Source organism: Rhinatrema bivittatum, chromosome 4, assembly GCF_901001135.1.
Source record: "Rhinatrema bivittatum chromosome 4, aRhiBiv1.1, whole genome shotgun sequence".
Classification (NCBI taxonomy): Eukaryota; Metazoa; Chordata; class Amphibia; order Gymnophiona; family Rhinatrematidae; genus Rhinatrema; species Rhinatrema bivittatum.
This window is the reverse complement of record NC_042618.1, coordinates 148,339,444-148,359,180: the sequence shown is the minus strand read 5'-3', so window position 1 is coordinate 148,359,180 and position 19,737 is coordinate 148,339,444. Positions and strand designations below refer to the sequence as shown.

Genomic DNA, 19,737 nt, shown 5'->3' with positions numbered 1-19,737 from the left:
TGTTTATCCCATGCCCTTTTGAATTCTTTTGAATTCTTTCATTATTTTGGTTTTCACCACCTCTTCTGGAAGGGTATTACAGGCATCCACCACCCTCTCTGTGAAGAAATATTTTCTGACATTGGTTCTGAGTCATTCTCCCTCGAGTTTCATTTTGTGACCCCTAGTTCTGCTGATTTCTTTCCAGTGGAAAAGGTTTGATGTTTGTACATCATTAAAACCTGCCATGTATCTGAAGGTCTGTATCATATCACCCCTGCGCCTCCTCTCTTCCAGGGTATACATCGTCATATCTTTCAGTCTCTCCTCATAGGTTTTCTGAAACACCACACCATTTTGGTAGCCCTTCTCTGGACCGCCTCCATCTTGTCTCTCTCCCTTTTGAGGTAAGGGCTCCAGAACTGAACATAGTACTTCAGGTGAGGCCTCACCTAGGACCTGTACAAGTGCACCACCACCTCCATTTGCTTACTGGATATTCCTCTTATGCAGCCCAGCATTCTTCTGGCTTTAGCTATTGCCTTGTCACATTGCTTCGTTATCTTTAGATCCTCAGACGCTATCACTCCAAGACTGCGCTCTTGGTCCGTGCACCAGCCTCCTCCCCCCTCCCCCCCCCCCCAAATCTGAGTCCACTCTTTTGGATTACTGCATCCCAGATGCATGACTTTGCACTTCTTGGCATTGAATCCCAGCTGCCAAATCTTTGCCCACTCTTCAAGCTTTGGTAAATCACTTTTCATTCTCTCTACTCCTTCAGGTGTGTCCACTCTGTTGCAGATCTTGGATTCATCTGCAAATAGACAACTTTACCTTCTATCCCTTCTGCAATGTAGCTCATAAAGATATTGAACAGAGCCAGTCCCAATACAGTTCCTGTGGCACTCCATTTAACACAGCGCTCTCTCCAGAATAGGTTCCATTTACCATTATACGCTGTCTCCTATCAGTCAATCAGTTTGTAATCCACACCACCACCTTGGCGCTCACTCCAAAGCTTCTCATTTTGTTCACAAAAGTCCTGTGTGGGATGGTATCAAAAGCTTTGCTGAAATCTAAGTGAAGTTTTGTGAAATCTGCAGTTTAAGCAATTCTTGTATGTAGTGTCTTACCTTTTCTTGTTTTGTGCTTAAATAAAAGCTTGAAAACCTGTAGCTGGTACCTTGTCTGGCTATCTGGAATGGCCCCTAGGCAATGGGGTTGTCAGTTTTGCTGAATTGGCAGTAGCTCTGCCACCACTGATCAATGCAAGGTCAGCATACAAGTTTTGCACTAACTTTGATGACTAATTTATGAAAATATGTCCAACCAAATATGTGTCAAAAGCTAAAAGTGTGGTAAGCACAGTAAATTGAGCTGCATTGTAAAGTTTCACATCTCTAGCTCATTTGCATGTTTCACAGTTCGGTGCCAAAGATGACACTTTTTAACATAGTGCATTCATGCATGCAAACGATCCTTGTCTTTGGGACTGTAATTCTGACCAAAGCAAGGCTGGGTCCAAGATGAAACAGGGTGACTTTTGTAGCAAAAAACATGCTCTTTCAAATGACATCAGAAAGAAAATAATTGAAAACTACACAGTAGAGATTTGCATCCAAAAAATGGCAAAATTTTGCATTAAAAGTTGACATCAAGTCTTTATGTAACTATATCTTTGTTTCCAGTTGGCTGCAAAGCCTCCTAGTGAAAATCCTAGGTTTATATCATGGGCCATGACTACTGATCCAGTTATGGCCTGAATTGAAGAAGACATCAGGAGCAATGAGGAGTCAAATTAGGCCTTAAATTTCTTTTGTAAAATTTTGCTGGCCCATAAAAAGGGTGGCAAATTCATGTTAGGTTCCAAACTTTGCATAGGATCTTAGCACCAGAGGTTGTAATAAGCTACAAAATTTCAGACCCCTAACAGGGATTGTTTGGCTGCAGTGCCCGGACAAATTGGCTGTTTTGTGTTGCGCAGAGCACAGTATTCTAAGAATGACCTTCATTTAGCTGCCTCTAACTCTTGAACCAATAGAGATCCAGCCAAAAAACTTTGCACAGTTTTGTTTGAGGCCCTTATGAACATCCACACACAAATTTATCAATCTGAAGGACGTCGAGCATGGATTATTTTCTAAACTGGTCCACACGACATGGAATGTCCCACTTGTTTTTTGGTCAGTAGCTTTCTGCTTTATCTATTTTTGGGCAAAACGTATTATGATCATCTTTGACTGTTGAATTTCTGCATTATTACACCTATCTGTATTTTAACATAGCTGATTTTCAGTTAACCACATGATCATGCCTATTTAATGATGGGTTATTTAACACTGTTTTACAGCTGCGTTGCATTGTGCAGCCTTGGTATTTGGCTCTGTGAAGAATTAGTCCATGAAACACACCACCCTCAGATCAAGGAAGCACTCAATGTTATCTGTGTATCTTTAAAGGTAAGAGAGAGAGAGAGAACCTTATATTCCTCGAGCTTTTAATAAATAGAGAGCATTATAGAACATGGAATATTAAATCATTCAACTGGTGTTCCATGCTTTTTAAAATCTGTATGCGATATGCCTTTATCTGCCAATAGTCTGAACCAAGTCTACATTTTTAATTTTTTAAAATGAGTAAATATTTCAGTAAGCAGTTGCATGTTGTTAACTACCAAATAACTGTGCTGCATATCAATGACATTTCAGTAAAGCAGTTCACCCATTATTTCCATGATTTAGGTTGTAGTGACCCTCTTCCTTTTTTTGTACGGCCCTATCAACAGAGCAGCAACCATAATTTTACACTGAGATTTTGAAGCCAACTGATGACCCCAGTTTGTTGCTGAATGAAATTCTTTAGTATCACCTTCATACTTAATGAATCTGGCATTGGGTTATTAAATATACCATGGCCTTTTCCTAATAGCTACAATCTCACACTAGTGAAGATCTTATTTCCCATTTATTCATGAAATGCCTGCATCTATCATGGCCTGTGCAGATATGGTTTGGAGATGTCCATTTCCCTTGTGGAAGCTCAAAACTAGGGTCCTTCTATAGTAACACAATGAGGGATGGCAGATATAAATCAAAATGGCCCATCTAGTCTGCCTATTTAAGATTCATGGACTTTTGTGTAGGTGTGCCCACATGCCACCCAACACAAACTCCCTTGTCCCCCCCCCTCTTTTACCTGTCTTCCTACCACTTTGTATCCTCCTAATATGCCTTAAATATGTTACAGTGATAGCCTCTGCCTCCACTAATAGGCCATTTCAGGCTTTGCCATTTTTAACCTTGCTTCTTACAACATCAATACTTAAGCTAACAACCAGGCCCTCTTCCATGTTAAAATCCAGCCTCCCTATGCTCACTGGTTTAACCATGGTCCTCCCAACCTTTTTCAAAGCCAATACGGTTATACCACAGTTCTTTAGGATTGTAACTACAGTTTTGTACAGGTTACCCCAGTGCCTTCTTGTAAGCAAAATTGGGTGCCAGTGCTGTTTTTGGGCTGTAGCTGCCACACCATGCAGGTTATTCCAATTCCTTCTTGGAAGCACAGTGCTATTGTAAACTGTGCCTTCTGCTTCATGCAGGTTTCTCAGTGCTTTGTTCTCATCATCTTGCCACCAAAGTGTGTGTGTGTATCTCTCTCTTGATATATATATATCCCATGCTTTTCCGATTTCTGTTATGGTTTTTGTCTCCAGCATTTCTTCTGGGAGGGCATTCCAGGCATCCACCACCCTTTCTGTGAAAAAGTATTTCCTAATCATGCTCCTGGGCTTTACCCTATTGGAGCTTCGTATCATGACCCCTAGTTCTACAACAGGGATAGGCAACTCTGGTCCTCAAGTGCCGCAAATAGGTCTAGATTTCAGGATATCCATAATAAATATGCATGAGAGAGATTTGTATGCACTGCCTCTATTAGGTGCAGATATATATTATGCATATTCATTGTAGATATAGTGTTTCTGGCAATCAAGGACTGGAATTTCCTACCCTCAACTGCAGACTCTTTTCCATTGAAAAAGATTTGCTTCTTGTGCATTAATATCTTTCAGGTATTAAATTCCTCTATCAGGTATGGCCATGTCTCTTCTTTCCTCAAGTACATATATTTAGGTCCTTCAGTGTCATGTCATATATGGCTTATAGTGCAGACTTCATACCATTTTGGTTGCCTTTCTATGGATAGCCTCTAGCCTATTTCTATCCTTTCTGGTTTTGGCCTCCAGAACTGAACATGGTATTTGAGGAGAGGCCAAACCAATAACCTGTATTGAACCATTATTGCCTCTTTCTTATTCTGCAGGTTATACCTTTCCAAATGTACCCTAGTATCCCTCCGGCTCTAGTCTGTCTAGTCTTTTACAAGATGTTTGTTAATAAATTCTTGCAATATCTGATTCTCCAAGGATAAGCAGGATAGTAGTCCTGACACATGGGTGACATCATCAAAAGGAGCCCTGATATTGAAAACTTATGTCAGTTTCCAGAACTTTGACTAGGCACCCTGAGCATAACCAGGATGCCCTATGCCAGCCGTCCACGCAGGGTCCCTCTTCAGTCTCTTCTTTTCTGCAGAGCTGTAAACCTCGCTGTGTGATTGAGCTCACTTTGGCTGTTTTTAGACTTGTGGAAAATGTTTTGCTCTTCAGGTTTTTGTGTTTATTTTTCCTTTGATTTCATCACCGCGTCCCTCTCGATGCCTTCTTGTAGTGCCTCTAGTTGGGGTTTTCAACATTTCGGGTAAGTTTCCTTTTGTGGTCTATTCCCTTCAATGGTAGCAGTGCCTCGGTGCCTGCCGGCCATAGACACCCACCACCATCACTCTCAACTTTGCGGCCCTTTTGTTTTTCCCTGTCATTACCACATCCAGTTTTGTCCGATGCCCCCAGACCATGTTTATCACTGATCCTTATGAAGTATGTATCCTCTGCCTTGCACAGATGACCCTGAAGGGACGTAGCTTTCGACTTGACAAGATAGATCAGCTCTTCAGTCAGTCTGAACCATCAGCATCGGCATCGAGCACCTTGGAGCCGTACCAGTGGTCACCACGCCATTGACATCGGTGGGGGCTGTCTGTTCCGTCAATGCCGCCAGCGGATAGGGGGCACCGTAGACTAACCGTTCTCAATCTCCTCTGGGCCAAGGATTTGGGGTTCGACCCTGGCTCAAGGGGAAGACCGGGAAAAGCATCAAGGGAAGCCTAAGAAGCATTGGCACCTGCCCCTGTCAATGCACGATGCTGGGCATGAGGATGCACCAGCATTTGCTGCAGTGCCCCCAAAATGATCCCACTGCAAGGAGAGCCCATTCTCTGTCGGTGCCGGCGTTCCGCAATGGTCTCCACCAGTTCTGGTGCCTGTTGCCAATCCCCCTCGCTGGTCTGAAGATCTGGCCACCCCTCCTTCCTCCCAGTCAGTGTTGTCAACATTTGAGGAGGAGCTGGAGTACAGAGTCCAGCTGATGGTGGAGTGGGCGATCCAGGGCTTCGGTCCTGTGGCTCTGGACTTGGTGCCACCCGTCCTCTTACCGCTTCCGGAGAAGCTCAACAAGATCATCAGTGCATTGCCAACCCAGCTGATGCAGGTTCCCAGGACAGCATCAGTGCCCGGCAGGGCACTGAGGCCGCCTCCTACAATATGGTGGTTGATCCCAGTTCCTCTGAGAAGAAAGCTCTAACGAAGCCAGCAGAGACACTGAGGCCTGTAACCCCCTATCCAGTTCTGTGTCTGCACCTCTGGATGAAGTACCTAGGGCCCCATTCCATGTAGCATACAGTGAGGATGAGGGTCCCTGTAATCCCTGGGGGTATGATCTAACTGAGTCCTCCAAAGGCTTTGATGGTCTCCTGTCAGACCCTTCTCCAGATAAATGAAGGAAGTACCCGCCTCAGGACTTGACCTTCGCAGAGTTTGTGAGGGTAATAGCAGAGGCCATCCCATTTCAACTTTTGACAGAGGAGGATGCCAGGCATAAAATGTTTGAGATCCTCCAGTTCATGGAGCCTCCTAAGGAGATCATGGCAGTCCCAGTACATGAGATCCTTAAGGAGTTGCTGCTCAGGATATGGGAACACGCCCTCTCAGTGCCTCCCATTAACAAGATGGATAGGGTCTACCTCATCCAAAAGGCTTCCAGATTCAGTAAGTCTCACCAGTTAGTGGTGGTTGAATCCGCTCTCAAGAGAGCCAAGCACTCTCTGACCCATTCCTTGGTGCCCCTGAGGAAGGACCACAGAGCGATGGATGCTCTTGGGAGGAAGGTGTTCCAAGGCATCATGTTTATTGCCCACATCGCTGCCTACCAGCTCTACATGAGCCAGTACTCACGGGACATCTGGAAGCAGGTGCAAGAGGTGGCTGACCAGCTGTCTCAACAGTAGCAAGATACCTTCATGTCGCTGGTGTTCAAGGGTTTGGAGTAAAGGAATCACAAGGTCCGTGTGACCTATGATGTATTCAAAACGGCATTGAGAGTGTTTGCAGCGTGAATTTGTGCCCACAGAATAGCATGACTGCAGGTCTTGGATCTCCCTACCAGAGGTACAGGAAGGACCTGCTGACGAGTCATCTACTGGAGAGAATCTCTTTGGAGAAATAGTGAGGGATGATGTAACCCAACTTCGGGACCACCATGAGACCCTCCAACAACTCTCTGCCAGTACTCCAGACACGTCATCCTCATCCTGGAGGCTGTCAAGACCGGGGCCAAGGAAGTCTTTCTTTTGCCAGAGGAAGTACTATCCTCCGCCTCCTTGCTCCCATCAACACCATCAGGGTTCCCATGGCTGTCTGAAGCAGCAGAGAGCCCCCAAACCCCAGCTGGGGGTGGGGTTTTGAGGGGGCAGTAGGGAGCATAAGCCTTTTGCCCATACCGAGGACGATGGACCTTCCGGTCGGGGGCAGGCTGCAGTTCTTTTTGAACCAGTGGCCCAGTGTAACCTCGGGCCAATGAGTTCTGTCCATTGTCCGCCAAGGATAACAATTGAATCTATTGGGTGTCCCACCAAATTGCCCTCCGTACCCACATTGGGGGCCGGTAGCGCATCAGGAGGTACTACAAGCGGAGCTCTCCTCTCTCTCAACGGCCAGAGTGGTCACGCCCATACCACCAGGGCAAAGAGGGTGGGGATTCTACTTTAGGTACTTCCCGATTCCAGAGAGAACAGGAGGACTCCATACCATCCTAGACCTAAGGGTCTTGAACAAGTTTCTAAAGAGAGAAAAGTTCAAGATAGTTTCCCTGGGCACCTTGATCCCCCTTTTGCAAAAAGGGGACTGGCTCTGCTCCCTCAACCTAAAGGACCACATACACTCTTCCCAGGTAAGAGGAAGTATCTACGATTTGTGGTGGGAACACAGCACTTCAGTACAGAGTGTTGCCATTCGGGCTCACATCCGCTCCACGGGTCTTCACAAAATGCCTGGCTGTGGTGATGGTGCACCTCTGTAGACTGGGAGTGTATGTCTTCCTGTACCTGGACGGTCAAGAGCATGTCTCTGGCAGGGGCCGTCAGGTTCATGCACTTGACCATTAGGGTATTGGAATCACTAGGGTTTGTTCTCAACTTTCCAAAGTCCCATCGCAGCCAATTACCTCAGTTGGACTTCATAGGAGCCCTGCTAAACAAGACTCAGGCCAAGGCCTTTCTGCCCCGCCAGAGGGCCATCGCTATGGCGACCATTGCAGCAGATATTCAACAGAGCCAGCAGGTGTCAGCCTGGCACATGTTGAAGCTGTTAGGCCATGTTACTCCCTTGGCATGTTTACACGTGCACAGAGCCCAATGGACCCTGAGGTCACAGTGGCACCAAGCCACTCGGAGCCTCGAGGATTACATCCGAGTCATCACATCTCTCTGGAACTCATTGTCCTGGTGGCGTGTACTTTACAAAAGTTTTAAAGTCTTCCCACTCAAATTGTCCTAACAGATGCATCTACCCTGGAGTGGGGAGTTTATGGAGATGGGCTCAGTACCCAGGGTCTTTGGTCTGCTCAGTTGTCATATCAACTTCCTGGAGCTTCAGTCAATCAAGTATGCACTATGGGCTTTCAAAGATCGGCTGCCCAACAGAATTGTCCTGATCCAGTCCGACAACCAGGTAGCCATGTGGTATGTCAACAAGCAGGGAGCCACAGGATTGTACCTTCTATGTCAGGAAGCGGTCCAGATCTGGTGGTGAGCCCTGTCCACGGGATGGTGCTCAAGGGCTCTGTACCTGGCTGGGACAGAAAATGTGGTAGTGGAGAGGCTGAGTTGAGCGTTCAGACCCTAAGAGTTGTCCTTGGACCAGAGGGTAGCGAATCTGATATTCTGCCTCTGGGGGAGCCCAGACATAGATCTGTTTGCATCCCCCTGAACAGGAGGGTGCCTTGGTTCTGCTCCTTGTATAGGCCAGATGTTATTGGAACCAGGGTCTACTGTATGCTTATCCTTCGATTCCCTTAGTGGCGAAGACTTTCTTGAAGATTTGCGAGGACGGAGGGACTATGATCCTCATAGCCACTCATTGGTCGAGACAGGTCTCGTTTCCACTCCTGCGGGAGTTCATCCAGAAACCGATTAGTCTGGGGACTTCCCCAGATCTATTCATGCAAGATCAGGGTAGACTGAGGAATCCCAACCTCCAGGCCCTGTCGCTCATAGTCTGGATGTTGAGAGGTTGATTCTGCAACCGCTTGATCTTTTAGAAGATGTCTCGGGTCCTGGTGGCTTCTAGAAAGCCTTACACGAGAAAGTCATATGGACTGAAGTGAAGGTGGTTTTCCATGTGGGGTGAGCAGAAGGCCCTAGATCCATTACCCTGCACCACACAAAAACTGCTTGATTACTTTCTACACCTATCCAAGACCACCCTGTCGTGATAAAATTTAGAATAAGGTGGATAAGTCACTAAGGCCTGGAGCTCGCTGACCCTGAGCGCTGAAGTGACTCTGTTAGAGTTCATCTGAATGCAAATTGCGCATACCATCATGGTGTAGATGGTACACCCATTTCTGTACAGCCTATAGTTGTATGTTTCATGCAGGGCCTGCTTCAGCTGAAGCTTCCCCTAAGACCTCCTGCTGTGTTTTGGGACCTCAGATTGGTGGTAGCTCAGCTGATGAATGTTCCTATTGAGCAACTGCATACCTGTGACTTTAAGTACCTGACCTGGAAGGGTATATTTTTGGTGGTGGTCACTTCAGCGCTCAGGGTCAGCGAGCTCCAGGCCTTAGTGACTTATCCACCTTATTCTAAATTTTATCACGACAGGGTGGTCTTTTGTACGCACCCTAAGTTCCTGCCTAAGGTGGTGATGGATTTCCATCTTAACCAGTCAATCTTCCTGCCAATATTCTTCCCCAGGCCCCATTCGCACCATGGCGAATGGGCACTGCACTGTTTGAACTGTATGCGAGCCTTAGCCTTCTATCTGGAGTGGACAAGAAGCCCATAGACAGTCCACCCAACTTTTTGTTTCTTTTGATAAGAATTAATTGGGTGTTGCCATTGCCAAAAAGACAATATCCAATTGGCTAGCAGATTGCATCTCCTTTTGTTATGCCCAAGTGGGTCTGCAGCTTGGGGGTCATGTCAAGGCTCATTCTGTCAAAGCCATGGCAGCATTGGTGGCCCACTTGCAAGCAGATCCCATGAAAGAGATCTGCAAGGCTGTGATGTGGAGTTCTCTTAACACATTCACATCCCATTACTGTCTGTATGGGGATGGCTGACACCACTGTAGGTTCGGCCAGTTTGTCCTTTTGAACCTGTTTGAGGTGTAGAACCCAACTCTCCCAACCTACAGGCCATTGTTTGGGTTCAGGCTGTCTCCCCCTCTGTTACCAACAGCACTGTAGGTGTTGTGCCTGTTGGCACCTGGTTTAGGTGTCTGTTGGTCCCCTTTTGTGTTGGGGAGCAGTCTGTAGCTAGGGATTCACCTATATGTGAGGACTATCATCGGGGGGGCGACTCAAGGCAATATGCTACCTGAGGCAAGGGATAAGATGGCATCCCCCTAGCACAAAACAAGTCAAATCATCAAGAGGGTAATGGGGGCAGAGGGGTCCCCTTGGAGTCTGGCCCTTCCAATGATTTGAAATGCTACAGAAAGGGGAAAGCAAGGGTCAGAATTCCCAAATAAATGGTAGACAGTGTATCACTGATATTTTTTGGAAGCTGGCAACCCTGCTACACGTCCAGAAACACTACAGCCAGCCTCCCACATTTCCACAGCATTTGTCCCCTCAGGAATTCTCGACTGGGGGAGGGACCCTTGGGTATCACCGCAGGAGAGCGGGGCTTGATCTTCTTTAAGGTAATTTTGTCTTCTTGCTGTAATTTTCCTAACACTCAGGCTGATACAGTACAGGAAAATTACAGCAAGAAGACAAAATTACCTTAAAGAAGATCGAGCCCCGCTCTCCTGCGGGGCAGGCCGGGCAGGCCGGGGCAGGCCGGGCAGCTGATGCACCTAACTTGTGCGTGTCCAATACAGATGCGCGCACAACTGAGCACATCCATGCTCATAACTACATGCACAGCCGCGCTTACAATTACAAACGCGCATACACATAAAGACAATGGCACCAGTGCCCAAGAAGGCCACAAGGCACTCTCTTTGCGCAGCCTGAACTGGAGTCCTGCCTGTGTCAGCATTGCGAAGAAGCCCAGGGGGAACCAAAGCTTGGTCCTCTACTGTTGGGGGATGGGTCCGGACATCCCCCGACAGAGATGGTTTCTCCACAAGAGTTCACCTCCAGGGCCCCTATTCATACTCCCCCTGGGATTAACATGGACCCAGGGACCTTCTCCTGGTTGGAATTTTTCCAAGGGCTGCAAGTCTTCGTTCAGGCATAATCAGCCCCAGCTGCACCCCGGGCTCAACCCCTGCCAGAAGCACAAGATCCTCCCGGCCCTGCTCGGATGCCTCGAGACATGCCTCGCCTAACCAAGAACTTCCCTAACAGGGACCCAGACACCTTAGATGATGAAAGGAGAAATCCCTCCAGGAACGGAACCATACGGAACCATGCTTCACTTCTTCCACAAGGATGAATTACCAGCCCTTGTTTCCCAGACTCTGAAGATGCTGGGTATTCCAGGCACGGATTCTATGGCGGAACCAAAGAAGAACCCCCATCCTGGTGTCCCTCCGTAAAGCCTCATGTTAGTTCCCAATGATGGAAGCCATCCAGGAACTAATTGACCTGGAGTGGGATGCCCCGGAGGCCAGCTTCAAAGGGAGTCAGGCCTTGGAAGCCCTATACCCTCTAGAGCCAGCGACCAAGGAACTCCTGTGTTTCCCGAAAGTGGACGCTATTGTCTGTGCCGTCTCAAAGCGAACAATGATTCCCGTTGAGGGAGGGGTTGCATTGAAGGATACTCAGGATAGACGATTGGAATCCATCCTTAAGCAGGCCTTCGACGCAACAGCAATGACACTGCAGATTGCTTCCTGCTGCACACTGGTGTTATGTTCCTGCTTGCTCCTCTCGAGAGAGGCAAATAACTCCGGAACCTATACCGGTGAGACGATGGAACCTGCAGCAGCCTTCCTGACGGATGCAAGCTCAGACCTGGTGCACAACTGAGCCAGAGGCGTAGTCTCGGTAGTGACAGCCAGAAGACAACTATGGCTACGGAATTGGTCTGCTGACGCAACATCTAAAGCGAATCTCACAAGATTGCCCTTTAAAGGATCTCTCTTGTTCGGAAGCAAATTGGAGAAGTTAGCCAGCAAATGGGGCGAATCCCCAGTGCCTCGGCTACTGGAAGATAGGAGTAAAAGATCTCAGAAGAACCTCCCCCAGAAGAACCAAGAGCAGAGGCTCGCAACGCTTTAGACCCTACAGGAACTCGCAGTTCCATGTACCTCATCCCTCCGGAAGGTCCCAGCCCTTTCGGAACTGACAAACCAAGAGAGGAGAGGCCCGGGGGGCACTCTCCAGCCATGCACCACAATGAGAATGGTGCCGACCCATCCACAGGAAGAGGAGATAGGGGGTCAACTTGCCCTAGTCTACCAAAGATGGGTCGAGATAACGTCGGACAAATGGGTACTAAACATCATTCAAGAAGGTTACTCTCTGGAGTTCCGCAGCATCCCTAGAGACAAATTTATGATGTCACCCTGCCACTCCCACACCAAGAGACTGACAGTGGAAGCCACTCTGACAAGACTACTCAGTCTGAAGGAAATAACTCCGGTTCCCATGCTCCAACAAAATACGGGGCGCTATTCTATCTATTTTATCTTTCCCAAGAAGGAAGGATCATTCTGCCCCATCTTGGATCTCAAGAACGTCAACCATCATCTACGGATACTACACTTCCGCATGGAGACTCTTCGCTCCGTCGTAATGGCAGTACAACCAGGAGAGTTTCTAACCTCCCTGGACCTCTCCGAAGCCTACCTTCATATTTCAGTCCATCAGGATCACCAGTGTTTTCTACGCTTTGCGATACTGGGTCACCATTACCAGTTCCGAGCGCTACCTTATGGCCTAGCAACCACCCCCAGAACATTCTCCAAAATTATGGTGGTAGTGGCGGCAACACTGAGGAAGGAAGGGATCTTGGTACACCCTTACCTGGACGACTGGCTGATCAGGGCAAAGTCTTCGGAAGAGAGCTGGCAGGTAACCAGCAGAGTCAAGAGCCTACTGCAGGAACTCGGTTGGGTCGTGAACATGGGCAAGAGCAGTCTGCAGCCCACTCAATCCCTAGAGTACCTGGGGGCCTGTTTCAACACCAAACAGAACAGTCTTCCTCCCTCCCCCGAGGAGAAGGAAACTGATGGAACAATTATGACGATTGATGATCAATGCACGCCCCAAGGTATGGGACTATCTTCATGTCCTCGGCCTCATGGCATCAACCCTAGAGGTCATCCCATGGGCAAGGGCCCACATGCTCCTTACTGTCACGATGGAACCCACTGTCCCAGGACTACTCAATTCGCCTCCAACTACCAGCAGAGGTAAGTTCTCAGCTCTAGTAGTGGCTACAGGAAGACCACCTAAGCAGAGGAGTAAGCCTATCCCCACCGAACTGGATCTTGCTCACCACAGATGCGAGCCTGCGACGGTGGGGAGTCCACTGTCAGGAGCTGATGGCCCAGGGACAATGGAACAAGGAAGAAGCGGAATGGAACATAAACTGCCTGGAAGCTTGAGCAGTCAGACTAGCGTGCCTGCGATTCAGCCACAGACTCCAAGGCAAAGCAATTTGAGTAATGTCAGACAAAGCTACAACGGTGGCTTACATCAACCACTAGGGAGGAACCAGGAGCCAGCAGGTGTCTCTGGAGATAGACCCTCTCATGGCATGGGCGGAGATAAATCTACAAGGGATCTTGGCCTCCCACATTGCAGGAAAAGACAACGTCTCAGCAGACTTTCTCAGCAGAGAGAGCCTGGACCCGGGGGAATGGACGCTGTCAACCACAGCTTTCCAACTGATACTAAATCGCTGGGGCCTCCCAGCCATGGACCTACTGGCCACCCTTCTCAGTGCCCAAGTCCCGAGGTTCCTTGCTACTGGGCAAGGTCACCCGCAAGATAGAACAACACAGGGGACTAGTTCTACTAGTGGCCCCGGATTGGCCAAGACAGCCATGGTACACAGACATGCAAAGACTCCTTGCGGGGAACCCTCTGTGTCTACCTTCCCACAGGGACCTTCTCCGGCAGGGCCCGATTCTTCACGAAGATCCGTCTTGATTCTCTCTTATGGTCTGGCCCTTGAGAGGACTCATCTGAAGAAGCGTGGTTACTCAAAGGCTGTGATTGACACCCTACTCCGCGTGCGCAAGTTCTCCACATCCTTGTCATACATACGGATCTGGAGAGCATTTGAAGCCTATTGCGAGGACCACAGGATACACCCGCGGATGGCCAAGGTCCCCATGATTCTGGAGTTCCTACAGGACGGTATGAAGGAAGGGGTTGTCACTCAACTCCCTCAAGGTCCAATTAGCCGCACTGTCCTGCTTCAGATCTGAAGTGGACGGTATCCTGCTATCAACTCATCTGGATTTGTCCTTCTTCCTGAAAGGGATTAAACAACTCCGGCCACCCCTAAAGTGGCCAATGCCCCTATGGAATCTCAATCTAGTATTAGATTTCCTAGCAGGGACTTCCTTCAGACCAACGCGCGGTCTGTCACTACGCCTCTTAACAGTGAAGGCGGTATTCCTGGTGGCTATGTTCAGCTCCTTGCATCTCCGAACTACAGGCACTATCCTGTCTGGAACCGTTCCTTAGGTTCACTTCTGGAACCATACAGCTGTGCACCGTCCCCTCCTTCCTACCGAAAGTGGTCTCCGATTTTCAATTGAACCAGGCCATCTCTCGATGAACATAAAGACTCTAAAGACTCATGCCTTCTTCTTCATCTAAATGTTGGCAGACTCCTGGTGCAATACCTGGAAAGATCAGAACCAGTGCGCAAAATGGATCACTTGTTCGTTCTTCACAGCGGGAAGAAGCAAGGAAAAGCGGGCTCGTGGGCGACCATAGCCTGCTGGATCAAAGAAGTAATCAAGGCAGCCTACATAGAGGCAGGAAAGCCCTTACCACTTCAGGTTAAGGCTCCGTCTACGAGGGCACAGGAGGTTTCTTGGGCAGAAACCAAGCTGCTAGAGCCCCCCGAGATCTGTCGGGCTGCAACGTGGTCCTCCATACATACCTTCCCCAGGTTCTACCGCCTGGATGTTTAGGCCCGAGAAGATGCAGCCTTCACAAGGGCAGTACTAAGTGGGCCACAGGCAGCCTCCCGCTCTGTCCGGGAGAAGCTTTTGTACATCCCACTGGTCCTGAGTCCATCTGGCTACATGCTAGGAAATGGAGAAATTACTTACCTGATAATTTCATTTTCCTTAGTGTAGACAGATGGACTCAGCATCCCGCCCACGGCTGCCTCAAAGAAGAATCTTGGAAAGTGAACCTCGAGACTAAGCAAATAAGGGTAAGCCGCTACCTACCCCTAGTTTGACACCCACAGTTGTCCGGTGTCGGCGTTATTTGTTTGAGTGCACTGGCGGTCTCCAGTTTTGAAATCAGTTGAACCAGTTCAATCAAGTTTTAATCAAGTTTACTCAAGTTAATTAAGCAAGATATATCCACAATAGCTTTTTGAAGAGAAAACTGAAGAGCTGCAGGGGTATATCTAGAGTGACGTCAGCTTTGAAATCTGACTCCATCTCCCATCTGCTAGCAGAAGAGCACATAACTCACTGGTCCTGAGTCCATCTGTCTACACTAAGGAAAACGAAATTATCAGGTAAGTTATTTTTCCAATACGTACCCACATATCCACACACCCACACATAAGCTCACAAGCTCACACTCTTGCGCACACACACTCAGGGCATCCCTGTCTCTTCAGGCCGCATCGGGATGGTGTCAGCTGTGGCCCATCAAGGCCTTTCTTTAGGTCGCGACAGGATAGATGATGCTGGTGGTGCCTAGGGTGACCATCCAGCACGTTCTACCCAAAGGCTAACACTGCTCTCTCTCCATTTTCTCTCACCAGTCACTGTCAGCTCTCTCCCCAGACTGGTCTCTCTCATCACTGATATCCCTCCCCCAGACTGGTGTCTCTCTTGTTGCTGTCATCCCCCCACAAGACCAGTCTCTCTTGTCACTGTCACCCGCTCCCCCACAGACCAGACTCTCTCTCATGAGTCACTGTCACCCCCCAGAGTAGTCTGTCTCTTTCCAGTTACTGTCACCTCCTTCCCCTAAAGCGGTCTCTCAGCAGTCACTATGAACTCCCCACAAGACTGGTCTCTTTCATTTATTGTCTTACCTCACCCACCCCAAGAACAGTGTGTGTCTCTTCAGGAGGGGAAGGAGCTGCTGCATATTTAGTATTCTCCAACAGAAGTTTCACTGCAGGCAGCACTGCTACTGGAGTGGGCCTGCAGCCTGCCTACTCAGTGCCTTCTTGGTCTCTTGCTCTGCTTCCATCCCAGCAGCTGCCCTGCTCTGCCCTGTCCCAAATTCCATAGTGCATGTGAGCTGCTGCTGCCTTAAAATCATCTTGGCTGCAGTTGTCCCATTCTACCTCTCGGCCCCCTCACTGACATCCTGGACCCTTGGGCAGACTCAGCTTTTTTTTTTTCCTCAGCATGAGTCCCCGCCATACATGGGAACTTTTGATTTCCAGTCACCCTGATATTACCATGAATCCAGCCAAGCTCCACATGTGCACACTTATTCTCATACACACATTAACACTCACATGTTCACGATCACTTTCCACACACACACGCTCATTCTTACATGCTAACTCTCATTCCTTATTCTGACACATTCTCACATGCTCACTTACAGCTTTACTCATTTTCCCACATACACACCCCTCTCACATGCATGCTCACTTCTCTCCCTCTTCCACACACACATGCCCACTCACCCTCACAGCCATACTCATTCAACTTTTACTTCTCTTCTTCCTACATAAACACACTCTCACAGGCATGCTTTTCCCCTCCCCCTGAAATACTCCCTCCCCCATGCTCACACCCATTCACATATATACACTCTCACATGACCCCTCACATGCACAAATACCCCCCCCCCCCCCCACCCCCATTGACTACCTCTCCCCAGCCTAAACTCACCAGTAGCAGCAACCTCCTTTTGGGGATGATAGGAGGACTTCTTCCAGCCTATAGCAGCAGCAGCAGCAGCATCTTCTACTGCTGTTTCTGCTATTGGCCTCCTCCCTTCTTCATGTTCCTTCAGGCCAAACAGAGGCTCCTCCCTTCTTCCTTCCAGCACAGTCAGGAAGAAGGGAGGAGGCATACCATTGGTCCGCAGGAAGAAGACAGGAGGCCTCTAATTGGTCACAGGGCAGGGAAAAGGAAGGAGGCATTCAATTGGCCCGTGTAGGTCAATAAGACGCCTTCTAATCTGGCTGCTTCACTAGCACAGCAACTGCAAGGCACTCGGAGATTATGGGTGTTGGTCAATTCCATTAGAATTCCGGAGTCTCCAAGTCAAATCCTGAGAGTTCCCAGGATTGGTCCCCGCCTGGCCGCTGCTGAGATGAGTGGCCAAGAAGGCAGCAGCAAAGGGGACACGAGAACAGGAATGTTGCCACTGTTTTTCTTTTTTTACAAACTTTATTTTGGAGGCAGGTGTCACAACAGCAGAAAATGTTGAACCTGTGCCACGTGCTGTGGGACGTCGCACCTTTCTTCTTTTTTTTTTTTTTAGATCATTAGATGTGTGCACTTTGTGAACACAGAGGGCAGCTGAGTGTGAGGCAATCAGCAGTCACGGCAGGGCAGGCAGTGTGAGACAGATGCCACAGCAGCGTTTTTGCTGCCTCAAAATTCTGCCGCCTGAAGCGGCTGCCTCACCCTACCTCATTATAGAACCTACCATCCTGCTGGAGAAAGTAGAGTTGCTTACTTGTAACAGGTGTTCTCCAAGGACAGTAGGATGTTAGTCCTCATGAAACCCGCCTGCCACCCTGCGGAGTTGGATTTCTCCTATATTTTATTTTTAATCATCATTCTGTTACGAGACTGAAGAGGGACCTCATGTGTACGATTGGTAAGCGCATGCTGGGCATGCTCAATGTGCCTAGTCAAGTTCTTCAAACTTTGACACGAGTTTTCCACCTCGGGGCTCCATCTGATGATGTATCTCATGCATGAAGGCTAACATTCTACTTTCCTCAGAGAACACCTGTTGCAGGTAATCAGCTGTGCTTTCTTCAATGTTAAAATAGTTTTGCTTTCAGTTAAAAGTGTGGATCTAAAATGGATTATGTGACTTTAAGCACTGATGAGGAAAGTTGGTAAAATCTTGGAGGATGAGGAAGATTTTCATCTGCTTTAATTCATTGGTATTCTGAAAAGATATTAGCATTGCAACTGATAGATGTAGGGTTACTCTCTGATCAGGGAGGCCAATATTCAGGGACTAATTTGGGCATAAAGGGGCAGTGCTACTTATCCAGTTAAGTTAGCTGGATATATGCAGATATTCAAGTGTATCTGGTTAGGTTAATTGGATAACTTAGACCTGCCATTGAGGATGTCTACCTTAGCAGGATATAACTTATCTGCCTAAGTGGTAATTTATATATGGATATTCAGCAACATAACCTTGCTGCTGAATATCCCAGATAAGTTAGCTGGCTAAGTCTTATCTAACTAACTTACATAAACTTTCTATTTTGAATATTAACCTCAAGAGTCCAAATTTTTCTGTAGTTCACAGAACATATGCCCTTTGGTTTCTACTTTTTATATATTAGTATAGCATTTTTGCAGTATTTTTACAATCTAAAGTATGGTACCAAGAAATAAGTGATGTCAGAAGAAAAGATGAGAGAGAAAAACTATTGAAAATGAGCATTCAGAAGGTATAGTTGCACAAGTAATCTGCCATGGTAAGTGTAAGCCCTATTACTTTTTTGGGTGTCTTTTTTTTTTTTTTTTTGCCTCTGTTCTGAGTCAGTTTCCCAGGCAATGCAAGTCTCATTGAAAGTTTCATATGATGCTGAACCTTCTGCTCCACTCCTATACCAGCAGAGTGTCTGAGCAGTAATAGTCCTTCTTGCTTTCCTGGGACTCGTGTACCACCTCTGTAGCAAGCTAAGAGCTGACTGTTACTGAACCAAACTATGAACCTAAGCCTCCCTGCTGCTGTATGCTACTTTGACCAAATTATTTTTGTAACTCATAAAACTGATAGCTACACAGAGATTTATTTTCTGATTTTAACTATAGCACTTAAATTGATTTGAATGTGCTTTGTTTTGTTTTCGTTTTTTTAGTTTCCAAACAAAACAGTTGCCCAGGTTGCTTGCAGTGTACTCAGCATGTTGATCAATTATGTGGACAGGCTTCAAACCTATCAAGCAAAGTCACCCTTAAAAATAATTGAAGTAAGTTATTGCTTTCTGTTAACAGCTAGTTGCATATATATTTTTCTTTTTAATATGTATCTTACATGGTAAGTGGAGGTATTTTTTTTATATTTTTAAAGCAAGTGTTGGGGAAATTGTCTAATGACGTATAGGTGGAAGAGATGGCAACTGAGGCAGGTGCAGAGGTAAATTTGGTGTGCAATATTCTAAGAGGACGTGCAGCTAGGACAGATATTTGAGGTATTATTTGCTTGAAACATCTCTAGGAGGGAGGAAAGCTGGGAAAGGTACTGAGGCATTGTTGGTGTGCAGTTTCTCAAGGAGGAAAGGCAATTGGGATAGATGCTAACAGGTGAGTTTTAAACGCCCTTACACGTGCCAAAGCCAGGAGATATGCGCGTCTCAGCCTGGTGCGCGCTTCACGGATTTGAAGAAGCACCCGAGAATGCGCGTATCTCCCAATACGCACACAAATCAAAAAGATAAAAAAGGGGCAGGGCGTGGGTGTGTTCTGGGCAGAGAACGGGTGGGACATGGGCATTCCGGGAAGGTAACTTGAAATGTGCGCATAAGTATTTATGTGCATAAGTGCATGCCAGGGTCCCCTACCACGTAACTTTACTTCCCTGTAAGTACCCGGATCAGTCCAGACTGCTGGGTTTTCTCCCCCCTCTAGCAGATAGAGACAGATGTTTTTAAAATAAAACTCCGCCTTATATTGGAGAGTGCCACCTACAGTCCACCAGTATTTCTCTGTCTCCAGCAGATGGTGGAGGTGCAAAACCTAGTCTGGTCAGAGTTTTAATTTTGAGGAAGTTTTTTAGTCAGTTTTTTCAAAGTTTAATAGTGTTTCTTTTGGTA

At 47.5% G+C, this 19,737-nt stretch overlaps 1 protein-coding gene across 6 annotated transcripts in view; it reads left to right on the top strand.

Moving 5' to 3' along the window:
• The window catches only part of RALGAPA1 (Ral GTPase activating protein catalytic alpha subunit 1), a 647,855-nt gene that overhangs the window by 300,933 nt on the left and 327,185 nt on the right, over nucleotides 1–19,737 (top strand). For all 6 annotated transcript variants that reach the window (XM_029598964.1, XM_029598967.1, XM_029598968.1 and 3 more), the window contains 2 exons: nucleotides 2,330–2,438; nucleotides 18,784–18,894. In XM_029598964.1, the coding sequence (XP_029454824.1) occupies nucleotides 2,330–2,438; nucleotides 18,784–18,894 (220 nt within the window). The remainder of the gene's footprint in view (nucleotides 1–2,329; nucleotides 2,439–18,783; nucleotides 18,895–19,737) is intronic.